This window comes from Ceratotherium simum, chromosome 20 (genome assembly GCF_057802395.1).
Source record: "Ceratotherium simum simum isolate JZ-2026a chromosome 20, ASM5780239v1, whole genome shotgun sequence".
NCBI lineage: Eukaryota > Metazoa > Chordata > Mammalia > Perissodactyla > Rhinocerotidae > Ceratotherium > Ceratotherium simum.
This window is the reverse complement of record NC_141919.1, coordinates 50,799,701-50,825,824: the sequence shown is the minus strand read 5'-3', so window position 1 is coordinate 50,825,824 and position 26,124 is coordinate 50,799,701. Positions and strand designations below refer to the sequence as shown.

General features: G+C 38.0%; 1 protein-coding gene across 1 annotated transcript in view; it reads right to left on the bottom strand.

Annotated features, from left to right (window-relative positions):
- UBAP1 (ubiquitin associated protein 1) overlaps positions 1–26,124 on the bottom strand; it is a 65,106-nt gene that overhangs the window by 12,666 nt on the left and 26,316 nt on the right. The window contains exons 2-3 of the mRNA XM_087444741.1: positions 11,460–11,500; positions 2,258–2,382 (exon numbers count right to left, since the gene is read on the bottom strand). Coding sequence (XP_087300867.1) covers positions 2,258–2,382; positions 11,460–11,493 — 159 coding nt within the window. The 5' untranslated portion in view covers positions 11,494–11,500. The remainder of the gene's footprint in view (positions 1–2,257; positions 2,383–11,459; positions 11,501–26,124) is intronic.

Here is a 26,124-nt window from a genome sequence, read left to right as displayed (position 1 = left end):
TGAATCAATGAAGTTGTGAATAATATGAGAACTACTGAAAGAAGATGGAGGTGTTTTGTTTTGTTTCTAAGCCTCACACATTCCCTATGGAGGTGTTTTTTAACCATATTGCTAATAGTATCCTGCACACAGAGAAGAGTTTACTGAATACTTGTTGCCAATAAAAAAGTCACTAGGCAAACAGAACAAGTAAAACTTTATAACAGAAATCTATATGTCTTCTGGCCCAATAACGTCACCACACACAAAAGAAATATCAATTTAGTATTCAAAAATATATAAGATACTCAAAACCATTAGTAATTAGGGAAATACACATCAAAACCACAAGAGACCACAGCACACCCACAAGGATGTATATAACCAAAAAGATAATAACAAGAGTGGGCAAGGATGTGGAGAAATTAGAACCCAAATGCAGTGAGGATGGGATTGTAAAATGGTGCCGCCACTTTGGAAAACAGTCTGGCAATTCCCCAAAGGATAAACATAGTTACCACATGACCCAGCAATTCCACTCCTATGTATATACTCAAGAAAACTGAAAGCATATGTCCACACAAAAACCTGTATACAAATTTTCATAACAGCACTATTCCCAATTGCCAAAAAGTGGAAACCACCAAAATGTCCATCAACAGATGAACAGATAAACAAAATGTGCTATGTTCATACAATGAATATTATTCAGCCATAAAAATAAAGTACTAATTCTTCATTCATACAACATGGATAAACCTTGAAAACATTATACTAAGTGAAATAAGCAGGTCAAAAAAGGCTATATATTGTATTATTCCATTTATATGATATGTCCAGAACAGGCAAATTCATAGAGACAGAAGGTAGATTTAGTGGTTGTCAGGGGCTGGGGGGAGGGGAAAATAGGGAGTGACTGCTAATGGGCACTGGGTTTCTTTTTGGGGTGATGAAAACGTTCTGGAATTAGCTAGTAATGACGGTTATATAACTCTGAATATACTAAAAACCACTTATTTGCGCACCTTAAAAGGGATGTGAATTTTATCTTGATAAAGCTGTTATTTAAAAAAATGAAACTAAAATTCTCCCACTCTGATTACTCACTGCATACAGACTGGAATATAAAACAAAGAATACTTTATAGAGTAACATGGTGATGCCTTAGTGAATTCCCTAGAAACAAAACTTCTTTGCTAGAAATTTGTATTTAAAGAAATCTTGTCACAGGAAGAAGTGTATGAGTGGTGTACTTTCCTGTTTTCCACGTGACTCCTTCTCTAAACTGTCAGCTCCTAAGGACAGTGAGAGAGGCATTCATCTCTACCCTCAGCCCTAGCAGAGCACTGCTCAAAAGCAGGCATTCAATAAATGTGTACTGAAGGAAGAAAGGAAGTCACATAACATAGGGCTATTTGCTGCTTTCAAGAAGTAATTCTATACATGTATATATAAGTGAGCTTTAAAGACGAGAGGTGAGAAGGATGCTATTGAGGAGATGGCATTTAAACAATCTAGAAGAATAAATAGATTGTAACAGGCAGACAGCTTTTAGTATGGTGAGAAAGAGAAGGATATTCCAAGTAGAGACAATAGCTCCTGAGAAAAAGTATGGTATAGACAGGTAATATACACGGTATGCTCAACAAATTGTTAGTAACCTGGTTTGAAGGGAACATGGAGGGGATGATGAACTAAGGTACTTTACCATGACCCTAGGTCCAGACTTGATTCAACAAGGATTGATGAATCACTAAATTTTTAACAGGGATGTGAGACTTTAAAACTTTAATTTAGGAATATTATTCTAGAAACCATACGAAAAATAGAAGGAAAATGCTGTAAGCAGAGGGGCCAATTGAAGAGACACTGCAATAGCCCAGGTGAAAAAATAAGGTAAGGATGAACTGGATGGCAAAGGAGCAACATGACAGAGAGAAAAATATTATCTACTTGAGTGACCAAGAAGATCATGAGGACATTAACAGAGAGGAGGAAAAGAGGTGAATAAGCACATCAGATGCGCAGTGGGGATGTGTTCTGGACAAGGCACAGAATCCCAGGAATGTACAATCTAACCAATTACACAAGACCTGTAATAGATATAAAAACATATATAAATGTGTGTATGTGATAATGTAAGCCAAGCAATAACAGGAGCTATAAGAAATACAAATAAGAGATATCAGAATGGTTTTTTTCTACTTCACTATACATCAAATTCTTAACTCTTTAAATTTTTAAATGCACTAAACTTTAACTAAAAATCACCACTTACCTGTACTTCTCTGACAACCTGCAAACAATCAGGCAAGGAGAAGCCAATAGGTAGACCAACTTTAGCTGGTGTTTTGAATTTGTCTCCTATCTTAAATGGGACATCATCAAGGTAACTGAAAGTCCCTACAATCAAAAATAAAGTAGAAAATATCAGCAAAGAACTTTATTATTTGTTTTGCTATAATCTTAAATCTAGGATACAACATTGATTTATGCTATCCTAAGACCAAAAGTTACAGAGAGTTCCTTTTCTGACTGCTTACCTTCTCCTGACCCTAGATTTCTAAAAAGGAAAGCCTACTTGAGCCTACTTGATCTTATCAGGGTTTATTTTCAATTATGTATACATAGCGTAAAAGCAAAACTACTCACAGCAGCCTAAAAGGCCTTCCCAACGCCCACCACCACTCTGCTCTGAACTCCTAGCAGTCCCCTCCTGGCTCACTGCACTAAGTCACAGTGATTCTCTGTTCCTCAACCATGATGGGGTCACACCCACCTCAAAAATTCTACACTAGCTGCTCCCACTATCTGGAATGTTCTTTTCTCAGATATTTACATGACTTATTCCTTCACCTCCTTCAAGTCTTTGATCAAATGTCACTTTCTCACAGTAAGGCTTATTATCCTGACCACTGTTTAAAATTACTGCCACACCCTCACCGCAGTACTCCCACGTTACATCTATCTTTTCCCCTATAGCACTTATTACCTTCTAACATATTATATAATTCACTTTTAAAGATTTTATTTATTCAGTTTTTCCCCCCAAAGCCCCAGTAGATAGCTGTATGTCATAGGTTCACATCCTTCTAGTTGCTGTACGTGGGACTCGGCCTCACGTTGGACGGAGAAGTGGTGCCTCGGGGCGCGCCCGGGATCCGAACCCGGGCCGCCAGCATCAGAGCGCGCGCACTTAACCGCTAAGCCACGGAGCCGGCCCTAATTCACTTTTAAATTATATTTATTGTCTGTCTTTCCCAACAGGATGTAAGCTCCTTGCAGGCAACATTTAAGTCTATGTTCTTAGCTAGTGTCATCCTAAAACCTACAGCACTGCCTGGCACATAGTAGGCACTTAATAAATACGGCCAAACTGATGAATCTCCACAAAAGAACCTCCTTGATTAGGATCTCTCTACTTCAGTAAGAATCATTTTTCTTTTTTTTTTTATAATTTTATTTATTTATTTATTTTCCCCCAAAGCCCCAGTAGATAGTTGTATGTCATAGTTGCACATTCTTCTAGCTGCTGTATGTGGGACACGGCCTCAGCATGGCTGGAGAAGCAGTGCGTCTGTGCGCACCCGGGATCCGAACCCGGGCCACCTGCATCGGAGCACATGCACTTAACCGCTAAGCCACGGGGCCGGCCCAGTAAGAATCATTTTTCAATTAACACAAAGAATTACTCCAGATTTTGTTTTTTAAGACTACATTCTGGAGCAGATGTGGAAATATTTAAGAAGTACAGCACATATGAAAAAAGGAAAACCAGACAAGACCATGGGAATCAGAAGAGGATTATCAGGAGACAGAAGCCATACACAACTTTAACTCCCTGAAGATTCTTTGCTTGTCACAGCTGAATAATACAGAAAGACCAGGACGTCATCATTAATTTAGGCCACAAAATGAGAGTGGCTCTGGTATATGACTCTCACTAGGTATACACTCCAAATTAGACCATGGTTTCTTTTCCAGACCAGGTTTGGAGCTAACTCACTGGCAGAACCATCATAGACAATGAAACATAGTTGATAAAATGAGTTTTGCTTTTTGAATATTAACAGCTAGTAAAATAAGGCTTGCTTCTGGGCCTCACACTAGTGTATTTTCTTGAGTGCTCATGGACAGAATATGACAATACTCTTCCATGAAGATGACTTCTTGCCCTTCTAAAAACTCTGTAGCTGTCAAGACTTACAGAGGTCAAGATATATTTCCTGAGGTAAATATTGCTCTGATACACCTGAAACCTCCCATCAGGAAGAAGGCCCCTGCTCCCACCCTTGGGGGAAGGAGTCTCTCTTTTCCATATAACTTCTAGCCAGAATTAAAACATTTTAACTCACTCTCACTCAGCTAGCAAATTAAATCCACATCACAATTGTATTCAATTTAATAATTTTCTTGGGGCATAACCATAATTATTAACACTCCAGGAAAGTTTCCAAGTTGGTCATACCTTTATAAGTGCTGTTTTCTCAGCCAGCAATACCTGTCACATTCCCACCCTTGTTTACTTGCTTAATTATTTCTAGTCCTTTAAGAATGATCTTAAGAACAACTCCCTTCTCAATCTCAGAATACCACCTCAGGTTTTACCCCTCTGTATTGTTAACAGTCCGTTTCCTTATACTCCTCCTAGAGACTCTGAGCAAGAATTTGAGTGTCCCTTAACAAGGGATGTTTCATTTCTACATCCCCCAAGCTCAGCATAATGTCTGACATGAGATTTGCTCAATAAGTAAAGAACAAATAAAGAAGACATGGTCTTGTACTTCTTTCATATTTAACTCTCACCCCCACACTAACTCACATTCAATTAATATTTATTAAAATTCAAAATCATTTACCTAAAATGGCAAGGCTAGTCATGAAAACATTTTAACAGAGTACTCATGCAAGATGAAAGCACATTTCTAAGATTCTGTACAAAGTCACAAAAAGTCACCAGGTACAAAAAAAGAAAAAAGGTACCAGGTGGTGCCGTCCCCGTGGCGTAGTGGTTAAGTGCACACGCTCCGCTGCTGGCGGCCCAGGTTCAGATCCCGGGTGCTCACCGACGCACTGCTTGTCAAGCCATGCTGTGGCGGTGTCCCACATAAAGTGGAGGAAGATCCGCACGGATGTTAGCCCAGGGCCAGTCTTCCTCAGCAAAAAGAGGAGGATTGGCATGGATGTTAGCTCAGGGCTGATCTTCCTCACAAAAAAAAAAAAAAAAAGGTACCAGGTACCCTCACAGCTTGCCAACAAAACTAAGTGTTAACTATAACACTAAAACCTTCTGCCACTTATAAAATGCATTATATTATAGAGATTAAAAGCAAAGCTAATTTTAAAGAATTTTTATCTGTCTTCCATGAAAACAGGTGCTCAAATGTTACTGAAAGTTAGATTCTGACTTTGGCTAGTACCCTGATTAACTGGAAATAAAGCTGAAACTAGCATTTTCTAAGAAGCATTGGAAAGATTTACAGTCAAGTTAACGATCACAAAATTAAGTCTTTTGTTTAAGAAAATTTTATGTATACATTCAAAGTAGGTTAATTATATGACACACACATATTATAAAAAAATCCTATCCATAATAACATTTACAAGCATATATGATATACAAACATAAGAAAACCTATCCTATATCAATACTAACAAAATTTTCTTAAATGAACAGTTCTATATTATAGATTGGTAATGGCAAGTTGAAGGAGAAAAACTATACAAAAAAGCACTATACTTAAGATATCTGAGCCAAATGAGAATATCTTTCAAGAAGGGCATTCAGTTTCCTTACCTGTCTTTCAGTTAGGAAACTATGACAGTGTTGTATACACTAATGACACATATTCCATAAATGGAACTAGGCCTTGGCTTAGGTACAGACAAGATCAAGTAGCACACATTTAAACAACTGCTGTTTCCCTTCATTAGCACCAATTATAAGTATCTGCTTTAAAAAGCAGTTGCATTTCACTAACAAAACCAATGCCAAAGTGATTTAGCACATCCTCTAACCTTCCCTGGTCTTAGTCCTTTAAACTCTGTTAACAGGGAATGAGCAAATAGTTGTCTGATTATTGGGGGCGGGGGGGGGGGTGTGGATAAAGGGAAGGGCAAAAAGGCATTTAAAGAGATGTCAACAAAAAAGAACAACCTTTTGAATAACGGACAGAGACTACCATAAGCACAATTAACGATGATGCTGTGAGGACTACAAAGAATATTTTTTGCAAATACAACCAACTAGGCCTTAAGGACTTAACACATTATCCAATATATCAGAATATCTATTTAAAGACATCATTTTCTCTTGTTTCTCAATGTTTTATTTTTTAAGATTTTATTTTTTTATTTATTTTTTCCCCCCAAAGCCCCAGTAGATAGTTGTGTGTCATAGCTGCACATCCTTCTAGTTGCTGTATGTGGGACGCGGCCTCAGCATGGCCGGAGAAGCAGCGTGTCGGTGCGAGCCCGGGATCCGAACCCGGGTCGCCAGCAGTGGAGCGCGCTCACTTAACCGCTAAGCCACGGGGCCGGCCCAATGTTTTATTTTTTAAATAGATTCAATAAAAACTCAATTAACCACATGCCCAGAGAATTAAGCATTGTGGCTAACAATTTTCTGGCTAACCCCTAATACCTTCAGTTTCAGTATTATTGAAAATCTTTCTAAAATATCTGAGCCCATTTTCTTAAGTTCAATCTAGAATTATATTGAAGAAAAAGAAATTAAGTTCATCTCTGCTGGCCGTGGCTGTGAGGAAGTGAAGTCAGGACCTACACATCACTTAGCATTACGCCATGGCAGAAGAGACGGGGCTGAAACTATAATGACTCTGCACAAATTCTGGGAAAGCTTCATTCTGTTTTCATTCTTTCTAAATTGCTGATATGCTTATGATCTTGTGACCTGCCTATTTTTCTGAAAAGGTACAATTTCATGTAGTGGAAGAAATTCCTAATAGAGGGTACCAACTGGATCGTGCTTAACTCAGGCTTTATCATGAATTCAAATTGAGGTTTTTGAAAAAAGAAGAATAGGACAGATCAAACTTAAAATTAAGTAAAAAACTGCAATTTCATGACTGGGTATCACTACCTTAAGCCATAAGTCAGGGGCCTGCCCAGTGGCGCAAGCAGTTAAGTGCGTGCACTCTGCTGTGGCTGCCCGGGGTTCGCAGGTTCGGATCTCAGGCATGCACTGACATACCACTTGGCAAGCCATGCTGTGGCGGCATGCCATAAAAAGTGGAGGAAGATGGGCACAGAGGTTAGCCCAGGGCCAGTCTTCCTCAGCAAAAAGAGGAGGACTGGCAGATGTTAGCTCAGGGCTGATCTTCCTCACAAAAAAAAAAAAAAAGCCATAAGTCAGGTAACACCTGCAAAATTAGATAGATAGACAGACAGACAGACACACACACACATATATATACATACACAAAATTATAAGATATCTCCTATAGGATGTGAAGTCACAAGAAAATGTTACTCACACCCTAACAACAAAAACAAGCCAGATAACCTACGAAATCAGCTTTTTAGTATACAATGTCTGGCATTCAATCAAAAATAAGACACACAAAAAATGTGCTCTATCATCAAGAGAGGAACCAGTCATCAGACCCAAACCCAGGGATGGCCAAGATACTGGAACTATCAGAGAGCGTATACATCTATAATAAATATGTTAAAGGATCTAATGGAAAAGGTGAACATGTTTGAGCAGATGGGGAATATCAACAGAGAGATGAAAACAGAAAGAGACAAATAGAAATGCTAGAAATGAAAAATGCAGTATCAGAGAAGAAAATTTTTGATAGTTCATAAGCCAGGGTATGCTAATCAGAAGACAATATTCAACAGAGGGAAGAATCAGAGAACCTGAAGTTAGGTCAAAAGAAATTAACCAAATTGAAACGAAAAGAGAAAAAAAGTAGAAAAAAAATCAAATAGAACCTTAAGAGATCTCTGCGACAATATCAAACAGCCTAATGCACGTGTTATTAGAGTCTCAAAAGGATTGGAGAGAGACAATGGGGCAGAAGAAATGTGAGAAGAGATAACGGCTGTGAATTTTCCAAAAGTGATAAAAGATATTAACCCACAGATCCAAGAAGTTAGCTAACTCCAAGCAGGATAAATGCATAGAAAATCACACCAAGGACACATCATAGTCAAAATGTTGAAAACAAAAGATAAAGAGAAAATCTTGAAAAAAGGAGGAGGGCAGCATATTAGATACAGGAGAACACTGATTAATTTTATTTATTTATTTATTTATTCCCCCAAAGCCCCAGTAGATAGCTGTATGTCATAGCTGCACATCCTTCTAGTTGCTGTATGTGGGACGCGGCCTCAGCATGGCCGGAGAAGTGGTGCGTCGGTGCGCGCCCGGGATCCGAACCCGGGCTGCCAGCAGCAGGGCGCGCACACTTAACCACTAAACCACGGGGCCGGCCCAGGAGAACACTGATTAAATGATGGCCGACTTCTCTACGTTACACTGTAAAGCACTAATAAATCAATGGCAAAATGAACCTTTCAAGAAGTTAGCTAAATGGTTATAAAATAGGCCTTTCAAAATGGGGAGTTTATTAAGTCTAATAAAATTAGAGTCTCAAGGCATTTTTCCAGATATTAAAAGAGTAATTTATTTGTTCCTTGAAACATTTTTAAAAATCCTTTAAAAGTAGCTTCTGGAAAATAACTATTTTCTTAAATGAAACAAGTGGAAAATGAGTTAAAGAGGATTGACATTTTAAAGCAGCAGGCTCCAAGAAAGGCCTGATTTAAACTGAGCCAAGGGTTTGCAATTCACATAATATAAAGAAAATATTTTTTTAAATCTTTGAGAAGTAACTGCTCATATCTCTTATTCTCTTATTTCGGAATATGTGGTTATTAATGACAGTGGAAGTAGTTCAACCTCAGTTGAAAAGAATGAACTTGAAGGTAAATCAAATACTAGCCATAAGACAGCATAGCACAAGATCTAGTCAGCCCAAATATTTAAACAGAAAAAGAAACATTTTCATATCCAGTCATGAGAGCAGTTGTCACCTCCCTGTCCACACCCCAAATGCCCTAGAAAAACTACACTCACACGTACACACATCAAGTAACCTGCAATGGACCAGTCAGCTAATACCTTAGTGGCAACCAATCCATAGGCTCATAAGCTAGGCTGTGCCAAACGGACACTCCTTTGACCAAAAGATACAAAAACTCTAGCTATGTGACGCTAGCCACTTAAGATGCAAGATCAAATAGCAAGCAGCGCCATAACTGGGGTGGCCATTTTTGGCCCTGTGCACTCTACACAAATAGGCCAAGAAATCAAGTCTATAAACAGAGGAATAAAAATGGAGCGTATCCTCAGAGAAAAGCAGTGAGGAAAGGCTACGCAGCTTCCTGAGAGATGGAGGGGGTGGCAGCCTTAGTCTCCTGGCTTTCTAATTTCAGCCAGGCTGAACTTGATTTCTGGCACTCAGATGCCTACAAAATTGCCTATTCAATATTCTCCCCCTATTCCCTTTAATTTCTATTCCTTAAACTACATGATATCTAAAACTAAGATTATTTACTCTAAAACCCCAACTAAAGTCACTGAAATTCAAGTAGAAGCTCAGCAAATTAAAGCAGAAGAAGCCAAAGAAAGAAAGTGAAAATCTTTTTCTCAAATTTTACTCAGAAAAAAACGTTTCATTTAAACAATAAAATTTTGATTAGGAATGTAAGGAGATGGAGGAAGTTCTAAAACATAAGTCTTTATTGATCAGATAACTTCAGAATTACAATCTTCTCTCTCGATTGTTTAGCAGGAATACATAACCTGGGGTCCAACTTATTTTCACTCCAATCAAAAAGGAGTTCCCAAAGAGGAAGATGGGCATGGATGTTAGCCCAGGGCCAGTCTTCCTCAGCAAAAAAAAAAAAAAAGAGGAGGATTGGCAGATGTTAGCTCAGGGCCGATCTTCCTCACCAAAAAAAAAAGAGGAGTTCCCAAAGATTCATGATAGAAAGCTTATCTTTTGAAATAAGATTATAAGTTTCAATTTTTCATTTTTGCTATTTTCTGTCCCCAGGCCTTTCCTTGTCCTTAGCTCCATCCTCTCTTTTCCCTTGAAAGAGTAATCCAAAGGCAACTTCAGATCTGCCTCTCTGCTAACATTTGAACACTTTGAAAGAGACCTGTAATAATCCTTAAACAACAGGAGATAGCTTACTGGAAGATCTGATGCCTGACCTGTTATACAGAATGCAAATTCCAAAGTTTGAATGATGTAACTCCAAAATGGTTTCACAAAACATATGCAAGTGATGTTAGTAAGTATATGCATGATGACAATTCAAAATATTAAAGCTGTTGTATAAAATATATAAGCAAGTTAAAACCATAGTGATTGCTGCACCACCCTGACTTAGCTGAGTGATACTGTCAAGCAACCATTTGTAGTTCAGAAGAGCATACCAACACATGTTGCCATGCAGTCTAGCAAATCATTCTTACAATGACACCATCTTTAAAATGGAAGATCAGTTTTAAAACTCCTTTTAAAATAATTGTGTTGGGCCGGTCCCGTGGCTTAGCGGTTAAGTGCGCGCTCTCCACTGCTGGCGGCCCGGGTTCGGATCCCAGGCGTGCACCGATGCACCACTTCTCTGGCCATGCTGAGGCCGTGTCCCACATACAGCAGCTAGAAGGATATGCAGCTATGACATACAACTATCTACTGGGGCTTTGGGGGAAAAATAAAATTAAAAATAAATAAATAAATAAAATAAAATAAAATAAAATAAAATAATTGTGTTGTTTGGATATTTCTGGTATTTCTTATCTTCTATTGTATGAAAAGAGGATCTAATTTTAACTTCTTAGGCACCTCCATTCCTCCAAATGGAGATAATAAAGTTTATTAATGTATTCCATTTTGAAAGGTCAAGTCTTAGAAAAAGATGAGAAACTATTAGTTTCAAATGCAAAACTGTAATTACCACTACTGATCCTTCTGTAATATATGGATCTGCTGATCATGGCTTATTTGTAGTAAATTAATTCCTTTTATGCGGGTGAAAAAACTAAACCAAAACATTATAGCGTGTAACTAAAGGTTCAGAATTTTTCACGCCTGATATGGAGAAGAGGTATGACCAAGGAATAAGAGAAGGAATGGTAACTACTTCAAAATACTGCTGAAGAACAACAAAATTACACAGGTTCCCTATCCATCTCTGGTAGTTTCAAGTTCAATAACCACAAAGAGACTCTGAAGTTTGACTATCCATTTCACGAAATTCTTCAATATTAAAGTTATGTGAAGTCCTATGAAGTGTATATGCTACATTGTTGTACAACTTTATTTTTCTCAAGCTGCTCACATAAATAAACAAAAAGGGGCACTTAAACAATACTAAGTGATTTCAAATTCTCTGATCAAATCATAACTTAAATCATGATATGTTAACAGTCCACTTACCATGAAAATCTGCACCCAACTTCTTAGAAGCCATTTAGAACCTGAAAAACAAAGAAATATTTCTTAGGCTCATGATGCCTTGAGGGGATATAAACAAATCATCATAAGAAAATTGAGACTACAAAAAAGAAACCAGAAGACCAAAAGGTTCCAGGACTGACACAGTCCTCAAATTTCTCAGTCCCAAAGTCTCAAAAAAGAAAGCAGAAAGGGGAAAAATTTGGTTTTCTAGAGAAAAATTAAACATTTCTGAAATCTGCACATTCTGAAAAATAAAAAATTAGAAAAATAGCGTACTAGCCATTGACCAATTTACATGTGAACTATCAAGAGGAAAAAATTACTAAGCACATATCAGCCTGATATAAACTACAAATATGTCAATAATAGATTAAGAAAAATATCCCATTAATTCAGTTATGCTAATATAGACCTTTTACTGACAATTAACTATAACTGTTAATCAGAATACTTCCTCCTCACATCATGCTATAACTATTAAGACTGAAACTTTTGAAGTACGGAATGAATGATATGCAACATTTTGCACTGTTTTAATTTTGTATAAAATGCCAAAAAATGGAGAAAAAAATCTATAAAACCACACATTTAGCTTAATATTATCTTTGCACTTTCAGCCCCTATATAAATAGATACAAAGTCTTTTCTTGCACAAATCATGTGAGCTCTAACCTGAAAGTTTATCTCCCTTGATATGGTGTTCATACCTTTAACTCATCTAAGACATACGCAGGAAAAAAATTAAAGTTAACTACATGAATTTATGGTATGGTGTCTACTAGCCTGCATTACAATACAGCACAAGGCATCATACTAAAAATGATCTATTTTCCACTGAAAGTTAAAAATAAAAAAGGCAAGTATATTGCACCCTCTTGTGAAACTTAACTCAAAACAGAATTTAAATCTGCATATGATTTTTTTTTTAAGAAACTGACAAGCTGACTTTAAATTTTACATGGAAAGGCAAAGGTAATATTCTAGTTAATGGGGAGTTAAAATTATAAAGTATATGGATCATCAATTTTCAAAGAACCAACAAACCACAGTGAAAATTATTTAACCTTCTTATATGTACAGAAGACACTCCATAGGCTCTTACAGGATTCAGGATCATCATAATGTACATAAACCACAACAACAGAGTGAGACTTTTAAACCCAGAAGCAAGATTTTTGGCAGCCTCAATCTTCCCACACAGGCACATACCAGAAATGTATTTTTCTAAATCTCTGTTGGGAAAGAAGCATATCTAGGCATCCAGCAATGAGAGGTGTGAATATGCTCACAGACAGCTGCAGGAATGAGCGTTTTCATCTCTGTGTCCCTAATAAATATTTATTGATATTGTGGGGTATCAGCTGTTTGAAGAAGGAGCTGTTTGTGAGACATAAATGGCTTGGGAGAGGCTGCTTGAGCCTCTAATTTAATAAATAATTTTGCAAACAACCCCCAGAACAAGCTAACATCAAGAATGTTTTAAAGAAGTTCCACTAGAGTGACGTCAGCATCATGGTGGAGTGAGCTCTTCCCTTAGACTCACCTCCCTAAGATACAATAAAAAGGACACACATAAACCAATAGAAGACTTTCACAGAACACAACAGACATCTGAGAGACCCATGCAGCTATATATCTGAAAGTGGAGGTGCTGGACCCTCTTAGAGGCAGTGGAAGGAGGTAAGGGCTCTCCTCTCCTTCCCCTCAACAGAAGTGACCTAGGGTGCAGGACTGTGCAGATCTGAGAGGAGGGGGGTAGGGGGCAGTCCTCCAGGGGAACACCTTCACTCTTTGCCTTCACTCTCTGACTTGCCTCCCAGCCCATGGGAAAGCTCCACACCAAGCAGGCTAAGCAATCGCTGGGGCGTATTCACCAAGGTGAGCAGCCCAGGAGGAAAGTCAGCGAGGGCACAGTGGGAGCACTCTCGGAACCACGCATGCAGAAGAAAGCACTCCTTCCCCTGGCCTGGCACACCAGCTCAGCCAGTTGGCCAGAACAAGGGACACCCACCAGAACGCCAGCACATACATGTGTAAAGCAGTGGCAGCCAGCAGGCAAATGCAGGTAGGCTCTGTCAGCATAGCTTCCAAATGACAGATACAGCTGCCAGGGATCGTGACGGGCTCAGAATACACAGCTCCTCCATGCCCAATGTTGGCAGGTGGAATCTACGACCAGATACTACCACTATGCAAAGGCACAAATCCATCCCATCAAATAGTACAAAGAGCTACATTAATACTCCAGACCAGAAGGAAAATGACAAGTATGCAGAAATCAATCCTGAAGGCACAGAAATTTACAATCTAAACAACAGAGAATTCAAAATAGCTATCATAAAAAAACTCAATGAATTACAAGAAAACTCAGAAACATAGTTCAATGAAATCAGAAATAAAATTAATGAACAGAGGAAATTCTTCACAAAAGAGAATGAAACTATAAAGAAAACCAATCAGAAATGTTGGAGATGAAAAACACAATGAACGAGATAAAGAAAAATCTGGAGTCCTGGGCCGGCCCAGTGGCTTGGTGGTTAAGTGCGCGCGCTGCGATGCTGGTGGCCCGGGTTCGGATCCCGGGTGCGCATCAAGGCACCACTTCTCCGTTCATCCTGAGGCCGAGTCCCGCATACAGCAACTAGAAGGATGTGCAGCTACGACATACAAATATCCACTGGGGCTTTGGGGGGAAAAAATAAAATAAATAAAATCTTTAAAAAAAAAAAAAAAAAACAAAAACAAAAAACAAAAACAAAAAAAAAAAATCTGGAGTCCTTAACAGATCTGATATTATGGAGGACAGAATTAGCAATTTAGAGGACAGAAATATAGTAATGCTTCAGATGGAGGAGGAGAGAGAACTAAGACTAAAAAGAAATGAAGAAATTCTCTGAAACTATCTGACTCAATCAGGAAATGCAACATAAGGATTACAGGTATTCCAGAGGGAGAAGAAAGGGAGAAAGGAGCAGAGAACTTGTTCAAAGAAATAACTGCTGAGAACTTCCCAAACTTGGAGAAGGAGCTGGAATTACAAGTAAAAGAAGCTAATAGAACTCCTAATTACATCAACGTAAAAGACCTTCTCCAAGGCATTTATTAGTAAAACTGGCAAAAGTCAATGACAACGGAAAAATATTAAGGGCAGCAAGGCAGAAGAAAATAACCTACAAAGGAACCCCTATCAGGCTTTCGGTGGATATCTCAGCAGGAAACTTACAGGCTAGGAGAGAGCAGAACGATATATTCAAAATTCTGAAAGACAAAAACCTTCAACCAAGAATACTCAGCAGGGAACTTACAGGCTAGGAGAGAGCAGAATGATATATTCAAAATTCTGAAAGACAAAAACCTTCAACCAAGAATACTCTATCCAGCAAAAATATCCTTCAGATATGACAGAGAAATAAAAACTTTCCCAGATAAAGAAAAGCTGAGGGAGTTCATCACCACAAGACTCTCCCCTACAAGAAATGATCCAGAAGGCCCTCATACCTGAAAAGAAAAAGACAGAGTTTACAAAGCCTTGAGCAAGGAGATAAATAAGCAGACAAAATCAGAAAACTGCAGCTCTCTATCAGAACAAGTTAGCAAACACTTAATTATAACATTAAAGATAAATAAGGAAAACATCAAAAATAACTATAATCACTTCATTTTAACCACAAATTAACAACACAAAACAGAATACGTTGTGACAACAATAACTTAGACGGGGAAGAGGAGAGGGATGGAACCTGCTTAGACTAAGGAAATAGAGTCTATCAGAAAATGGAGGGGCCGGCCCCATGGCTTAGCAGTTAAGTGCGTGCGCTCTGCTGCTAGCGGCCCAGGTTCGCATCCCAGGCGCGCACTGACGCACCGCTTCTCTGGCCATGCTGAGGGCGAGTCCCACATACAGCAACTAGAAGGATGTGCAACTATAACATACAACTATCTACTGGGGCTTTGGGGGGAAAAATAAATAAATAAAGTTAAACAAAAAAAAAGAAAGAAAATGGATGATCTCACCTACAAGATCTTTTATACAAACCTGATGGTAACCACTAAACAAAAAATCAGAACAGAGAGACAAATGATAAATAAAGAAAAACTGAGAAAACCATTAAAGAGAACCATGAAACTGAATTGTCAGTCTGAAACACACGGGACAAGAAACAAGGGAAATACAAAACAACCGGAAAACAAGCGATAAAATGGCAGCATTAAGCCCTCATATATCACTAATAAATCTAAATGTAAATGGATTGAATTCTCCAATTGAAAGACACAGAGTAGCTGGATGGATTAAAAAATAAGACCCAACAATATGCTCCCTCCAGGAAACATATCTTAGCTCTAAAGACAAACACAGGCTCAGACTGAAAGGATGGAAGATGATACTCCAAGCTAATGGCAAACAAAAGAAAGCAGGTGTTGCCATACTTATATCAGACAAAGTAGACTTCAAGATAAAAAAGGCAATGAGAGACAAACAGGGGCAGTATATAATTATAAAAGGGACACTCCACCAAGAGGACATAACACCTATAAATATATATGCACCTAACACAGGAGCACCAAAGTACATAAAGCAACTATTAACAGACCTAAAAGGAGATATTAACAGCAACAGTAACAGTAGGGGACCTTAACACCCCACTTACATCAATGGATAGATCATCCAGACAGAAAGTCAACAAGGAAATAGCAGAATTAAACAAAAAACTAGACCATATGGACTTAATAGATTTATATAGAATACTCCATCCAAAAACAGCAGAATACACATTCTTCTCAAGCACTGGAACACTCTCAAAGATAGACCATATGCTAGGAAACAAGGCAAGCCTCAATAAATTTAAGATGACTGAAATCATATCAAGCATCTTTTCTGACCCTAAGGCTATGAAACTAGAAATCAACTATAAGAAAAAAGCTGGGAAAGTGACAAATATGTGGAGACTAAACAACATGCTACTGAACAACCAATGGATCACTGAACAAATTAAAGGAGAAATCAAAAAATATCTGGAGACAAATGAAAACAAAAATACACCATACCAACTCATGTGGGATGCAGCAAAAGTGGTCCTAAGAGGGGAAATTCATAGTAACACAAGCCTACCTTAACAAACAAGAAAAATCTCAAATAAGCAATCTTAATCTATACCTAACAGAACTAGAAAAAGAAGAACAAAGCCCAAAGTCAGCAGAAGGTGGGAAACAATAAAAATCAGAGCAGAAATAAATGAAATGGAAACCAAAAAAACAGTAGGAAGGATCAATGAAACTAAGAGCTAGTTCTCTGAGAGATGAACAAAATTGACAAACTCTTAGCCAGACTCACTAAGAAAAAAGAGAGAAGGCTCAAATAAATAAAATTAGAAATGAAAGAGGGCCGGCCCCGTAGCTTAGCAGTTAAGTGCACGCACTCTGCTGCTGGCGACCCGGGTTCGGATCCCGGGCACGCACCGACGCACCGCTTCTCTGGCCATGCTGAAGCTGCGTCCCACATACAGCAACTGGAGGGATGTGCAGCTATGACATGCAAAGCATCTACTGGGGCTTTGGGGGAAAAATAAATAAATAATTATTTAAAAAAAAAAAAGAAATGAAAGAGGAGAAATTAAAATGGATATCACAGAAACACAAAAGATTATAAGAGAATACTATGAAAAACTATATGCGAACAAATCAGACAATCTAGAAGAAATGAATAAATTTTTATGCTCATACAACCTCCCAAAACTGAATCAAGAAGAAACAGAGAATCTGAATAGACCAATCACAAGTAAAGAGATTGAAACAGCAATCAAAAACCTCCCAAAAAATAAAAGCCCAGGACCAAATGGCTTCTCTGGAGAATTCTACCAAACATTCAAAAAAGATTTAATACCTGTCCTTCTCAAACTATTCCAAAAGACTGAAAACGGAACACTTCCTAACACATTTTGCAAGGCCAACATCACCCTGATCCCAAAGCCAGGCAAGGACAACACAAAGAAGGAAAATTACAGGTCAATATCACTGATGAACACAGATGCAAAATTGCTCAACAAAATATTGGCAAACCAAACACAGCAATACATCAAAAGGATCATACACCATGATCAAGTGGGATTTATACCAGGGACACAAGGATAGTTCAACATCTGCAAATCAATCAATGTGACACACCACGTTAACAAAATGAGGAATAAAAACCACAGGATCATCTCAACAGATGCTGAGAAAGCATTTGACAAGATCCAACATCCATTTATGATAAAAACTCTCAATAAAATGGGTATAGAAGGAAAGTACCTCAACATAATAAAGGTCATATATGGCAAACCCACAGCCAACATCAGACTCAACAGGGAAAAACTGAAAGCCATCCCTCTGAGAACAGCAACAAGACAAGGGTGCCCACTCTCGCCACTCTTATTCAACATAGTACTGGAGGTTTTGGTCAGAGCACTTAGGCAAGAAAAAGAAATAAAAGGAATCCAAATTGGCAAGGAAGAAGTGAAACTCTCGTTGTCTGCAGACAACATGATTTTATATATAGAAAACCCTAAAGAATCCATTGGAAAACTATTAGAAACAATCAACAACTGCAGCAAAGTTGCTGGGTACAAAATCAAGCTACAAAAATCAGCTGCATTTCTATACTCTAATCACGAACTAACAGAAAGAGAACTCAAGAATACAATCCTTTACAATTCCAACAAAAAGAATAAAATATCCAGGAATAAATTTAACCATGGAGGTGGAAGACCTATACAATGAAAACTATAAGATATTATTGAAAGAAATCGATGATGACATAAAGAAATGGAAAGACAGTCCATGCACATGGATTGGAATAAACATAGTTAAAAATCCCAATGACATTCTTCACAGAAATAGAACAAAGAATCCTAAAATTCATATGGGACAACAAAAGACCCCAAATAGCTAAAGCAATCCTGAGAAAAACGAACAAAGCTGGAAGCATCACAATCTCTGACTTCAAAATATACTACAAAGCTATAATAATCAAAACAACATGATAGTGGTACAAAAACAGACACACAGATCAATGGAACATAACTGAAAGCCCAGGAATAAAACCACACATCTACGGACAGCTAATTTTCAACAAAGGAGCTAAGAATATACAATGGAGAAAGGAAAGTCTCTTCAATAAAGTGTTGGGAAAACTGGACGGCCACATGTAAAAGAATGAAAGTAGGCCATTATCTTTCGCCATACACAAAAATTAACTCAAAATGGATTAGACTTGAACGTAAGTCGTGAAACCATAAAACTCCTAGAAGAAAATACAGGCAGTACATTCTTTTATATCAGTCTTAGAAAGATCTTTTCAAATACCATGTCTACATGCGCAAGGGAAACAAAAGAAAAAATAAACAAATGGGACTTCATCAGACCAAACAGCTTGTGAAAGGCAAAGGAAACCAGGAACAAAACGAAAAGACAACTGGGAGAAAATATTTGCAAATCATATATCAGACAAAGGGTTAATCTCCAAAATACATAAAGAACTCACACAACTCAACAACAAAAACACAAACAACCCAATCAAAAAATGGGCAGAGGATACGAACAGACATTTTTCCAAGGAAGATATATAGATGGCCAACAGGCACATGAAAAGATATTCAACATCACTAATCATCAGGGAAATACAAATCAAAACTACACTGAGATATCACCTTACACCTGTCAGAATGGCTATAATCACCAAGACAAAAAACAACAAATGTTGGAGAGGATGTGGAGAAAACGGAACACTCATTCACTGCTGGTGGGAATGCAAACTGGTGCAGCCACTACGGAAAACAATATGAAGACTTCTCAAGACTTCTCAAAAAATTAATAATAGAAATACCATATGACCCAGCTCTCTCACTACCAGGTATTTATCCAAAGAACCTGAAATCAACAATTCAGAGAGATTTATGCACCCCTATGTTCACCGCAGCATTATTCACAATAGCTAAGACGTGGAAGCAACCCAAGGGCCCATGAACTGATAAATGGATAAAGAACATGTGGTATATATATACAATGGAATACTACTCAGCCATAAAAAAGGCAAAGTCAGCCCATTTGCAACAACATGGATGGACCTTGTGGGTATGACATTAAGCAAAATAAGCCAGACAGAGAAAGACAAACACCATATGATTTCACTCATATGTGGAACAAAAACAAACATGGACAAAGAGAACAGATTAGTGCTTACCAGAGGGGAAGGGAGTTGTGGGTGCGTATAACGGGTAAAGGGATATATGTATATACGGTGACAGACAAATAATAATGTACAACTGAAATTTCACAATGTTATAAACTATTACGACCTCAATAAAATAATTTAAAAAAAAAGAAGGGCCAGCCTGGTGGCGCAAGGGGTTAAGTGCGCGCACTCCTCTACAGCGGCCCGGGGTTCGCCGGTTCGGATCCCGGGTGTGCACCAGTGCACTGCTTGTCAGGCCATGCTGGGGCAGCGTCCCATATAAAGTAGAGGAAGATGGGCATGGATGTTGGCCCAGGGCCAGTCTTCCTCAGCAAAAAGAGGAGGATTGGCAGATGTTAGCTCAGGGCCAATCTTCCTCACAAAAAAAAAATAAATATAAAAAGAAAAAGAAAAAAATAAAGAAATTTAAATGGATTCTTAATGGCTTTTTTAAAAAGGCTCAACCAAAAGACAACCCACAGAATGGCAGAAGATATTTGCAAATCCTATATCTGACAAGGGACTTGTATCCAGAATACATAAATAACTCTACAACTCAATAATAAAAAGACAAATAACTCAATTAGAAAATGGGCAAAAGGATGTGAATAATGAATTCTCCAAAGCAGATACAGAAATGACAAGGTAGCACATGAGAAGATGTTCAACATCATTACATATTCATCAGTCAGAGAAATACAAATCAAAAACCCCCCTCCCCACCCCCTATGTTAAAGCATGCATGTTGTCTGCAACAAAGCAAAATTTCTATTAAACAAAGGGTGGTAAGTAAAAATTAAAATATAGTGCCCCTTATTAGTAAATAAAAGGGTGTGAATTCTTGAAAATTACGCCTCAAGAGAGCTGAGAAAATGTAGACTTTCTAGGATTTTTCTTTAAATATTAAAATAGTTCACTGAATGCAACTCCTATTATATTTTCCACACACCTTAAGAATATGAGAAATCCTCTCAAAAATTAAAAACAGAAATACCATACAATCCAGCTATCCCACTACTGGGTATCTATCAAGAAAACTTGAAATCAACAATTCAAAGAGATTTATGCACCCCTATGTTCATTGCAGCATTATTCACAATAGCCAAGACGTGGAAGCAACCCAAGTGCCCATCAACTGATGAATGGATAGAGAAGATGTGGTATACATATACAATGGAATACTACTCAACCATAAAAAAAAGACAAAATTGTCTCATTTGCAACAATATAGATGGGCCTTGATGGTATTATGTTAAGCAAAATAAGCCAGACAGAGAAAGACAAACACTGCATGATTTCACTCATATGTGGAAGATAAACACATGGATAAAGAGAAGAGATTAGTGGTTACTAGAGGGGAAAGGGGTTGGGGGATGGGCACATAAGGGGTAAAGGGGCACATATGTATGGTGATGGATAAAAATTAGACTATGGTGGTGAGCACAATGCATCTACACAGAAACTGATAACTGATAATGTACACATTATGACCTCAATAAAATAACTGGAGAAAAAAAAATGGGGCCAGCCCCACAGCCTAATGGTTAAAATTCTGCACGCTATCTTTTGGCAGCCCAGCTTTGCAGATTTGGATCCTGGGTGCAGACCTACACCGCTTGTCAGCCATGCTGTGGCGGCAACCCACATACAACATAAAGGAAGACTGGCACAGATATTAACTCAGGGTTAATCTTCCTCAAGCAAAAAAAGAGGAGGATTGGCAGCAGATGTGAGCTCAAGGCAAATCCTCAGCAAAAGAAAAAAAAGAGAGAGAATATGAGAAATCCATATTTGGTCACAAAGTTTTTTCAAATGTCTGCTATGTAGTAAAACTTCACTGTCTCTCAAGGATCAAAGGCATTTTGTAGTACTAGCTACTCAGGGTCAACTTTTTTTCCTGGAACATCTGAGCAAAAGCAAGTGATATATATAAGCTTCCTCATAAACTTCCTATATTTTATTTAATTATAACCATTTATTTTATAATACCTTCCTATAATGTAAATATTCAGTTATGGAAAAATGATTAAATACATTATGGAAAATTCAAAAGTTAAGTTGTGATGGAATTAAAAGTGTTTATTAAAAACATATAATTAATGAGAAATAAATATAAGTTTTAAAATGTTTTCACAAGTTGGATTGAATTACTTTAACTATGTAAAAAATGTGCACAAAACAAGACAGAAAAAATACATTTGCCCTCAATTGTAAAACTATAAATGCTCATGGGGAGAAAAAAAATTTCATAAGCAATCATAAATTTCCACTAACATATAAATGCTTCTATTAAAGGAAAACTATCAAGCAGAAATAACAATAACACACATTCTTTTTTTTTTTTTTTTCTTGGTGAGCAAGATTAGCCCTGAGCTAACATCTGATGCCAGTCCCCCTCTTTTTGCTGAGGAAGATTGGCCCTGGGCTAACATCCATGCCCATCTTCCTCTACTTTATATAGGACGCCACCACAGCATGGCTTGACAAGCGGTGCATCAGTGTGCACCCGAGATCCGAACCTGCAAACCTCAGGCCGCCACAGCGGAGCGCTCGCACTTAACCACTATGCCACTGGGCCGGCCCCAATAACACACATTCTTAATTCATAAACTTTTACACCAATAAAATGTAGTACCAGCAATGTTCTGTTTTGCCAGTTCAGCACCACTTCAGTTCAAATGCTACAGGAAGAAAACCTGATAACTTAAAACTTGAACCACTGATTAAAAACATCTAAGAACAAAAAAGAGATGAGGAAATAGGTAACAAGAAGAGAACTGCAGGGAGAGGAGGAAGAGTAGAGTGCAGGAGGCAGGAGAGAGGACGTAAGGAATGGAAAAAGCGGGCTGGCCCCGTGGCTTAGCGGTTAAGTGCGTGCGCTCTGATGCTGGCGGCCCGGGGTTCGGATCCCGGGCACGCCCCAAGGCACCACTTCTCCGTCCAACGCGAGGCCGAGTCCCACGTACAGCAACTAGAAGGATGTGAACCTACGACATACAACTATCTACTGGGGCTTTGGGGGGAAAAACATGAATAAATAAAATCTTTAAAAAAAAAAAAAAAAAGGAATGGAAAAAGGGAAAAGGTGAGGAGGGTAGGAAGGAGGTGGGGTAGCTGACCAGAATGAAAACAAACATCCTGGTAAGGCCCAGGCCTTTCACAGGGGAAGGGAAAGCCCAAGGGCAATTATATTAACGTTCTCATTTTCTTTCTTCCCTTTCTCGTATCATCATTAAATTGCTATTACATGAAATTACCCTCTACAAACAACTTCCCAAAACACAACAGCCATTTCATACCTCAGTAAGCCATCACAGTCACAATTAACCTACAGCAAGAGCTGCAATCAGGAATTTCCCAAGATACAAATTAATCCAGGAAATTCTCCAACTTACACAAAAAGATGGCTTTCAGAATCATCAAATTTCAGGTCTGAAAACAGAGTTAACACCCATACAACTAGCACTCATCCAACATATATATGACAAAAATCACACATGTAACTGCTATTAATATGTCAATACTAGGCTACACTCTATTCATGAGAAAAAGCCTTCTTCTCTCTCACATCTCAGAGGCATTTTGGAGCCTCAGTTCCTTCATCAGTAAAATAAGAGTAGTAGACTGAACAATAAGCCAACCCTAAACATACCATAAATCTATAATGGTGGAATAAAATGAAGGAAAAATATTCACATTTCCAAATTAAATATTCAGTATTCAGGATAAGTAATATCATCATTTACTATACTGAGTAACTTTTTTTTTTAATAATTTTATTTATTTATTTATTTTTCCCCCAAAGCCCCAGCAGATAGTTGTGTGTCATAGTTGCACATCCTTCTAGTTGCTGTATGTGGGACGCAGCCTCAGCATGGCCGGAGAAGCAGTGCGTCAGTGCGCGCCCGGGATCCGAACCCGGGCCGCCAGCAGCAGAGTGCGCTCACTTAACCACTAAGCCATGGGGCCGGCCCATGAGTAACTTTTTAAAGATGTCTTTACTGGCAAAATAAAAAGTCAGCAACCATATGCTAATCTTCCCTACTTTTTAAAACGTTAGTGATCCATGAAACCCAGAAATCTGGAAACCATTTTCCTTTACCACATATAAAATAATAACCTCAAATGGGTCTGATTATAAAAACAAAAAAACACACTTTTGCATACTGCCTGAGATGCAGCAAGAGCTCAACAAAGGTTGGTGAACTGAATATAACCTGCAAGAGAGTAAACCATTGTCCAAGTACTGTAACTACCTAACCACAATAGGATACCTATACACAACACATAGATTTTTATTTGAACATGACAATAATAGAATCTTATTTTTTTTTTTATGAGTGAAGAATGTGGCTGGGAAGACTGAATTGAGTTTATCAGACCTTATTTTCAGTCTCTTCAAGTCTGAGAACTAGCCAGACACACTATTTTCAGGATCCAGCACTGTCCATAAGCTCTGTGTTTGCAAAACTAAGCCCCCTTATTATTGGCTGCTGCACATCAGCATATGTGGCTGAAGATGGAAGGCCAGCAACGGAGGTCAAGAGTACACTGATTCATACTGAGGAGCATTTCAATAGCCCCAGTAAGCTTTTCTTTACACATTAATTTCTTCTTTCAGTTCTGCTGGAATACTGCTTGTTCAGTCAGATTTCCCAAGCACCACTGTTTTATGACAAGCTAAAAAGGAAAACCTAAATTTGAGTCACTAACCTGCAGAAACTAGATCTAATGTGCTCTGCCATTTTGGAAAATAGGGAAGTATGTCTATATGGATATGGAAACAAGGGTAAGATATGGTCTTATAATAGTGGTTATATTTGGGTGACGGGTTTACAGGTGGAGCTTTTGGTTTTTTCTTTTATGCTATTTGCTTTCCAGGCTTTCTATATTGAGCACATATTTTATCTATCGATTGACACACAAATGCATACTTTGTAATTAGGGGAAAAAAAAATCTAGTGAGCAAGAAGGAAAAAAAAAAAACCTCGATACCTGGACTAAAAACAACACAACATGTAACTAAGGAAAGACTGTGACCTCAGAGAGAGAAAAAAGAATAAATCAGTGGTTTCCAGACCAGTAAGAATACCTAGAAACACACAAATGCTTCTAAGTTACAGACTTCATGGAAATGGAGTAGATGTTTTACTTTATTGACGGTAAAGAGTGCAATCCACAATGAAGAGCCCCAAGTAACAAAGCATCACCACTCACACAGCAAAAACTATAGGAAACAGAAGTAGGTAAAAATACATAATTAATGAGATATATCTAATTTATATTATGTCAAAAGCACCTTGAAAACAGAATACACCTTTTAAAACACCCACAGAACACTTTACAAAAATTTGAGTGACTATTAGGCCACAGAGAAAATCCCAATAAATTTCCAAAATCGAAGTAGCACAGCCAATACTCAAAAGGCAAAAAAATGAGAAATGAATTACATAGAAAACAAAAAAATCCTACTACTTGAATTTCTAAATGGTCTCTTACAGAACTCATGGATCAAAGAGGGAACCAAAAATAAAATTGTAGAAGATAATGACAACGAAAATATTGCATTTGAGAATCTAAAATATGCAACTAAAGCAGTACTCTGGAAAACTCAGGGCAAACAGCAGTATTCAGAGGAAAATTCACAGCACCAGGACTTAGAATATAAATAACCACCTAAGGAAAACACAAGAATGGAAACAGTAAAGATATAAGCAGAAAATAATCAATTAAAAATCAGAAAAATAGATCAACTAATAAATAAATCCAAGAGCAGATAAACCATCCAGCTAACTAAAAAAAAGAGGGGGAAAATAATATTGTTATATCACAGATGAAAGAAGCAAAAGGTATAAAAAGTCAGAAAACAGACTGTTTTTCCCAGGAAAGCCCCCAAACTGAAAAACTGTTACAAATATAAGACAATATAATGAAGTGTTTCTGAATACAAAATTAATACTCTGAAACAAATAGCCTTCATATATACAATGACCAGATAAGAAATATAATGGAAACATACAATGTACCACAGGAGGTAAAAAGCAGGAATAAACTTAGGGGGTAAAGGAAGAAAACTAAAGCTCTATTGAAAGACAGAAAAGAAGACATACAACTGGAAAAATATATGAGAATCTTGGACAGGAAACACAGCATCATTAATATCAATTCTCCCTAAGCTGCTACATAAATTTGGCACAATGCAAATGAAAACTGGAGTCTTCTGTTTTTGTTTTGTTTTGTTTTTTGTGAGGAAGATCAGCCCTGAGCTAACATCTGTCAATCCTCCTCTTTTTGCTGAGGAAGATTGGCCCTGGGCTAACATCCGTGCCCTTCTTCCTCTACTTTATATGGGATGCCGCCACAGCACGGCTTGACAAGTGGTGCGTCAGTCCAGGCCCGGGGCCTGAACCTGAGAACCCCAGGCTGCCGAAGCAG